Genomic DNA, 7,786 nt, shown 5'->3' with positions numbered 1-7,786 from the left:
TCATTCATTTCCCTCAAACAAAATAACAACGCAAATGGGTTTTCGCTTACCGCTTTACTTCATCCTTCTACTCCACTTTCTCTTCCTCTTCCTCTTGTGCCCAATTTTACAAGCAGCAGAGTCTCAAGAACCTCCCTGTGGTAAAGAAGTATGCGGAAATATTACAATTACATCCCCTTTTGGAATCCATAGAAACTGCTTTACTCATCCTTGGTTTAGAGTAACTTGCAATGGGAGAAAGCCTTTCATAAACGTAAATGGCATCGATCTGGAGGTACTTGGAAAAGCCTTGTATTCAAACACCATTCTCATCAGCTATCCAGTTACTTACATTAATTGTGATCGTATAAACGAGGCTAGTTGTGAGGGTCAATCTCTCAGGCACTCCATTTTTCTTCTCAAGTGATATGAATTATTTCGGGTCAGTAGGTTGCGGAAATTTGGCTACTATTTTACGTAGCGAAGCTGATTCACTTGGCGGCTGCATTCAACCAAGCTGTGACGATGTTGCTTCTGAATCTGGCTGCTTTACTGAAATTACTGCAAATCTCACTTCCTATACCGTAAAAATGAGAGCCATGTATCCTGACAGCAAAGGATGCGCATCTGCTTTCATCTTTAGCAAGTACTCTTTCCGTGATGCTTACCCATTACCCAGTGGCATCAATAATGGAACCACGCATGTTCCCGCCGTGCTCAACTGGAATTCCAGCTATTGCGGTGAAGGAGGTCAGTCACGCGCTGTCATTTCAATTGCTTGGCTTTCATTTTTCTTCTTTTAATTCAGTTAATATAATGATTTTGCTAATTGTTTAAAGTCAGTCTTTAGGATCATTCATTTTGTATGTTGATATTTTTGTTTTCCAAAAATTTCTACCTAAAAGTTTTGTATTCCAAAAACTTGAAGTAATACTTAAATGAGATTAAATTAATTTTTAGAGTTGAAAATGTAATTTACATATTTATTCAAGGGTTAAAGTGTTTATGTTAAATTATTAATTCTTTTGAGAGAGGCAGAAAGGTCTAGTTTACTAATTTGTTCGACTAAGGACACTTCATGTTCGTTTTATCCATTTTATTTTTTATTACTTTTTATTATGTTTCCATTCATTTCATGATTTACACAATTTTGTTTTAAATGAAGTCCATTTATTTTGAAAATTGAATCATTAGTTCTATAAAAATTTTGAAATCATAAGTTGAATTATACATTAGTATAAGAATTTAATATTTAGAATATTATTATGTAAAAAGAGAAAACCAGCCATAGATATTTTCGAATTTTTTTTTAGAAAAAGGAAGTATTTTTAAAGCTTGAAGGGTGTAAAAAGTAACTAAAACTTCTTAAATAAAAGCAATTAAGCTTTTAAGCTGTCAAAATGGATTAAAAAGGCCATTTGACACTTAACTTTAATTGTTGACCATTAAAGTTAATAGCTCCCAATTTATTTTTCTTTTTTTAGTTAAAGCTATGATGTGTCACAACATGGCGTGGCATGTGGCAAAAATGATTAAAAAAATAAAAGAAATAAAAGAAATAAAAATTATTAAAATATAATAGCTATAAAATCAAGATACAATAATTTTTTATAATTTTTTTAAAATTTTATATTTCTTTACATTTTATAATTTTCTTACGACTTTATAAAATGTATGATTTTTCTATATTTCTATATATTTGATAAATTTTAATTATTTTTATAAAATTTTACAATTTTTCACAATTTATTTTTCTAATTTTTAATAACTTTTAAATATTTTTATTATAATTTAATAATTTTTGTATCTTTAATTGATTTTTATTTTTTTATCATTCTTTGTCACATATCACGCTATGGTTGTGACACATGGTGGCTTTAACTGAAAAAAAACTAGTGGTAGTTAACTTTAACGGTTAAAGGACCTTTTTTGATGTATTTTGACAGTTCAAGTACCTAATTGAGTAAAAAAAAGTAGAAGCTTAATTTTTTTTTTAAAATTTGAGGGCTTTTTACACCCTTAAACATATTGTTAATTAGAAATATTGTATGACATCAAATTCAACCATAAAATTTATATTGATAATAAGAAAGTTTGATTGAATTTAATGTGACAAATAGCACATAAACTTAATTAAAAAAATTAGTTAAGAGTAACACTTTTCATATGTAGCTTCGTTTTAGATAACTATATTTTTTTGTTTTTTGAATGACACATTGCTTTTATTTCCTACAAATATTGGATGTACATACATTTAGTAGATTTTACAATTTACTTCCTTTTTTCTAAGCCCGCAGGATGTTACTTCGACACCTACAAGGTAGAGTCTTGTGGGAATGTTACTTTTCACTACCCTTTTAGAGTGAAGGGCCAAGATGATCCCAAACAGTGGTTTAAAGTAATTTGCGACAAAACCCCCAATGGAAAAAAAGGGCCTTTCCTAAACATAAGTGGCACGAATCTAAAAATATTAGACTTTGATTTTTTGTACGGCAGTGTCACAATCAACCATCCAATAATTTACTTTAACTGTCGCAAAAACCATCATAATGGGATGAGTCTCAACCTAACAGGCACCGGCTTTTACTACTCAGATTACTACAACAAATTTTGGTCTTCAGGTTGCGGTAATTTGGTTACCATTTTCAACAAAACATATAATCTTATAGGCGGATGTTTGCAACCAAGTTGTAGGATTAATAACGAGACTTCCTCTACTGATGGTTGTCTTGTTAATATTCCTCAGGGTCTCAGTTCATTCTACGTAAACATGAGTAGTAGTGATTATAGGAGAAAAGGATCATGTGGGTTTGCTTCCATGATTTCTGATAACTATGATCTGAAGTTTGATATAAGTAATAGGGCGTATGTCCCAACACAACTGCAATGGGGCACACCAATATTTGGAGAGTGCCATTTGAATGATAGCTCGGACACTTATTGTACATCCGATGGTACATATTGTTGGTCAAGGTTGAGCTCTAAACATCTATGTGTATGCTACAGCAATGATTTCGGTTATTCGAGTTCATGCCAAGGTACGAATTAATATTTTTTTAGGGAACTTTTTTTTTTCTTATATCTATATTATCTTTGCTTATAGGTATATTTCAATCGAAAAATTATTAAAATATTTTTTATATACAAATGAAGTTATATTATTTTAAGGGTATTCTATTTTTTATATACTTTATATAAAATTCATAATAAATCTAACATGGTGACATTTGAATCTTTCACATAATAAATTTTAAAATTTAATTTTATCATTACGATTCATTTGATTCTTATATAAGCTTTAATTCAATATGTTTATTACATAAAATGTTTTCTGCTCACATCATGGGTGTGCCTTAAAATAGTAATATTCTTTAAAAGGTTAATTGAGTTGGCGTCACCCATCAATTAAGTCTCAACTCGATTGAGAAATTATGAAAGTCTATTACTTTTATACAAGAACAAATAACAATATTATTATGAGAGTATTTTTGTTATTTTATAATTTATGTAAAATCTAGAAAATGAGTGTAATGAAAATTGAACAAAGGCTCCATGATAGCTAATATCTTAACTTTATCATTTCAATCAAACTCCTATTTTTATATCATTTTAAAAAATAAATTGTTACATAATTGTTTTAAAACAACTTCAGTTTTACACTCTTTCATATCTCTTTATAAGATAAATATTTTAACAATTCAACCGTTGAATTTATAGATATAATTGTACTTATCATGCATGTAAATTTTCGAACCCATCCGATATCTCTCGTCATATTGATCTACAATACTCAATATATTAATAGACTGAATATTTTTTACATAAAACAAAGGGTTAGAAATTTTAATTTACATAAAATTTGACATGCACGATCTATATGAATAAAATATTAAATTCAATGGATGAATTGTTAAAATATTAACCATCAATATATATATTAAAAAATTATCCATCCTCTTAAACAAAACTACTCATTTAATCACATTTGAACTCGTTTTAACTGTTACAATAATTAAGAGTAATGCTAATTCAACTAAGTCTCAATCAACTAAATAATGGTTCTGCGTACATATTGCTAGAATACTCCTAAGCATAATTTGAACGAACAAAAGGAAAATGAAATTAGATATCAAAATAACTTCTATTTTGGCTTGCATTATTAAATTAATATCTATTGAATTATACGAACGAATATACTTGAGAGTCCCACTAAAACTTAATCAAATTAATCCTCTACTATTTTAAAAAAATTAAATAAGGCTAAGTTGGGATACACTTAACATTTCCTATTTAAAATTCAGTTACTCTTTAATAGAATTAATTATTTTTAAAGTTTTTATGGTTTGTAAATGAAATATGTTGTTTGAAATTGAACAGAAATTGAAAAAAAATTTCAAGATATTTTTATGTAGTAAATGTGAACAATGTTACAATTTAAACTTTTTTCTTTTTAAGAGTATAGAGACTAAATTGATCCATTTAATAATATAGGAACTAATTTGATCAAATCCGTATAATAGAAGGACCTTTCAAATACTTTAACCGAATTATATGATTATAATCTTTTTTTATTCAATTCATAAATGACAGATGGGAAATGTGAGAATTATAAGTATTGCCACATGCTTTGTTTGAATACCCCGGGTAACTATTGCTCCTCAAAGTCTTGCCCTCCTCGTTATGAATTCAATAGTACGGGATTTCGTTGCGAGCGCAAAATACAGACTCAAAATAAGCATAGCTTGACAAGCATTATTGTAGGTACGTATTTGTTTTTGAAGTGGAATCATTATGGTTATTGAATTATCTTAGTTTAAGCAATAATATATTTACTTTTGAATCTGTGATGCAGTAACAGTTATTTATCATTAAATTTGTAAAAGTTCAATATCAAAACAATGGATGGTGAAATAAGGTTCACTCATTGTTCATTGGGCTATCAAATATGAATAAAACTTTATCGAAACATTTTCATGGTTTTTTAACATGTACTTTATTTTTCAAATTTACCTTTTAACTATGTTTCTTATATCTACATAGGTTGCAGTACTGGTATTGGGACACTATTTCTACTACTCGCAACATGGAGTATGTACAAAGTCCTCAAAAGAAAACAAAAAATCATGCTGAAGCAGAAATACTTCAAAAGGAATGGAGGTTTGTTACTGCAACAACATTTGTCTGGCAATGAAGGTAATGTTGAAAAAATTAAGTTGTTTACTTCAAAAGAGATGGAAAAGGCGACTAATCATTATAATGAGAATCGAATCCTTGGTCAAGGAGGTCAAGGGACTGTTTATAAAGGAATGCTAATAGATGGAAGCATTGTGGCTATTAAGAAATCCAAAATGGTGGAAGGAAAGAAATTTGATGAAAAGAAGGTTGAACAGTTCATTAACGAGGTGATAATTTTATCTCAAATTAATCACAGGAATGTGGTTAAGCTTTTAGGGTGTTGTTTAGAAGCTGAAGTTCCTCTATTGGTGTATGAATTCATCCCAAATGGTACATTATACGATCTCATTCATAACCAAAATGAAGAATTACCATTGACATGGGAAATCCGTTTACGAATTGCGATTGAAATTGCCAATGCCTTGTTCTATTTGCATTCAGCTGCTTCTGCTCCTATTTATCATCGAGACATCAAATCTAGTAACATACTTTTGGATGATAAATATAGGGCAAAAGTATCAGATTTTGGAACTTCAAGATCAGTTGCACTTGAACAAACACATCTAACCACGCGGGTGCAAGGAACTTTCGGATACATGGATCCCGAATATTTTCGATCAAGTCAATTTACGGAGAAGAGTGATGTTTATAGCTTTGGAGTTGTTCTTATTGAGCTTTTAACAGGACAAAAACCCATTTCTGCAGAACAATCAGAGCCAGTGAGAAGCTTGGTATCTTATTTTTTGCATTCAATGCAGGAGAATTCCTTATTTAACATTCTCGATCCAATGGTAGTAAAGGTTGGTCCAGAGCAGGAGATTATAGTTGTGGCTCTTCTAGCAAAAAGATGCTTGAATCTTAATGGAAAGAAAAGACCCACCATGAAACAAGTAGCAATGGAGCTGGAGTTGATTAAAGCTTCAGGTGGAAATGTTATTGAAGACCATGGTGATGAAGAATATGAAATAGATGACATAATCCATTCATGGGAGACCAATCCTAGTAGTTCAATGTCTATGACAATGACAACCAACGGTGAAACTTTTCCATTAAATTCATCTTTCTAGTTTCCAGGTCTCCTGAAACTATTTCTCTTGATAGATAGCCTTTAGCTTCTCTATTTGTCACATTGGTGGAGTCTTGTTGTTGCCCAAGAATTCATACTTGTTTCACTCAATGTTATTTGACCTCTTGAAGGTATTTATTATACAAGTTCTGGATATGTCTTCTTTTTTTTACTTTTGCTAAGTCAATGAATTCATTAATAAAAAAGGCCTCCAAACAGGGATACCATAAATCAAAAGAAAGGTAACCCTAATTATCCGCATGTCGTTTTGCTCTTCTTCATCCTTCTTTTGTTGAACTTCTTCTTCAGATATCTGAAGATACCCTTATCGTCATTTTTCTCCGATGCCATTACTACTGTATCCAAAGCAAGTTGGCAAACAAGTGAAAAAGCATTCATCACTTTGCTTGGATGTTTTCCGATTATTATTGAAAAAGCATGCATCAATCACATATATCATATTAAAAAAAAAAAAACTTACATTTGATAAAGATTGTATGTGATGAGGAGAGCTGACTTTTCCATAAAAGCTTCTGAATAGGAAAACTTTAGCTTGATTGTGAGGAAATTGTCAATACTGTTCAGATTATCGTCTTTCTTTGCAAATCTTCCTTGGAAATTTCTACTGTACATTGAATTAGGAAAGAAGATGTCATGAGAGCAAATGGGGTGTATTGCACCTTTTACGGGGGCAGATACTTGCTATACTGATTAGCTTGTAGATCGGGTAGTGGGGTAATAGAGTCGAGTTTGAATATTGTTAAGTTCGACTTAAAATTTAGAATTTGATATTTGGTTTGAGTTCAATTTAACATTTGTTTCTATGTTCGAACTCAGTTGATATATAATCAAGCTACTTGAACTTGAGCTCGACTTGATAATTAAGAGAAATATCATAACTTAATAATATAAAAATATGAAAAGATCGTTAAGACTCGCAAGCTATTCAAGTCAAGTATTACTAAGCTCGAATTTAGCTTAATCGATAGCTTGAGTTCAGCTCAATAATTACCTAATCGAATTCAATTTTTTTTTGGAATCAAACTCAAGTAATCTTATTATATAAAATGAAAAAAATACTTTTATAATAATATTTATTTTTATAAAAGTAATAGATTTTCATAATTTCTCAATTGAGTCGAGGCTCAATTCAATTATCTCTTTAAAAAATAATACAAATGTAAGGCACATCCATGATGTGAGTGGAATAAGGAGAAAAGGATAATTTAATTCAATACTTTAACTGATTATAGCTTTTCTTTTTTTCAATTCAGAAATGACAGATGGGAAATGTGATAATTACAAGTATTGCAACATACTTTGCTTGAATACCCCTAGTAACTATTGTTGGTCAAAGTCTTGCCCTCCTCGTTATGAATACAATAGTATGGGATTTTGTTGCGAGCGCAAAGTACAAATTTAAAACACTCGTAATTTTAAAAACATTATTGTAGGTACGTGATGAATTTACACTTTTTGTTTTTAAAGTGGAATCATTATGATTATTTAATTTATGTCAATTTAAATAGTAATTTATTTACTTTTAAATGCGTGATACAATAACTG

At 30.0% G+C, this 7,786-nt stretch overlaps 1 protein-coding gene across 2 annotated transcripts; it reads left to right on the top strand.

The window, feature by feature from the left end:
- Positions 1-6,474, top strand: LOC105798206 (wall-associated receptor kinase-like 22). 2 transcript variants are annotated; one of them, XM_052620881.1, is made up of 4 exons: positions 1-729; positions 2,277-3,017; positions 4,570-4,740; positions 5,020-6,474. In XM_052620881.1, the coding sequence occupies exons 1-4, from the start codon at positions 408-410 to the stop codon at positions 6,219-6,221; spliced, it is 2,436 nt and encodes an 811-aa protein (XP_052476841.1). In that variant the 5' UTR covers positions 1-407; the 3' UTR covers positions 6,222-6,474. The 2 variants fall into 2 exon arrangements, with proteins under 2 accessions (XP_052476841.1, XP_052476842.1); XM_052620882.1 differs by having other exon boundaries at positions 600-729; positions 2,270-3,017.
- Positions 6,475-7,786: the final 1,312 nt, after the last annotated feature.

Source organism: Gossypium raimondii, chromosome 9 (assembly GCF_025698545.1).
Source record: "Gossypium raimondii isolate GPD5lz chromosome 9, ASM2569854v1, whole genome shotgun sequence".
NCBI classification, from domain to species: Eukaryota; Viridiplantae; Streptophyta; class Magnoliopsida; order Malvales; family Malvaceae; genus Gossypium; species Gossypium raimondii.
This window is presented reverse-complemented; position numbering and strand designations above follow the sequence as displayed.

What these genes read in the sequence shown, in the direction of transcription:
- LOC105798206 (XM_052620881.1), top strand. Translation starts at nt 408, where the DNA reads ATGAATTATTTCGGGTCAGTAGGTTGCGGAAATTTGGCTACTATTTTA. An exon ending in CAGCTATTGCGGTGAAGGAG is followed by an intron (nt 730 to 2,276) that starts GTCAGTCACGCG and finishes CTAAGCCCGCAG; the next exon opens with GATGTTACTTCGACACCTAC. An exon ending in CTTGACAAGCATTATTGTAG is followed by an intron (nt 4,741 to 5,019) that starts GTACGTATTTGT and finishes ATATCTACATAG; the next exon opens with GTTGCAGTACTGGTATTGGG.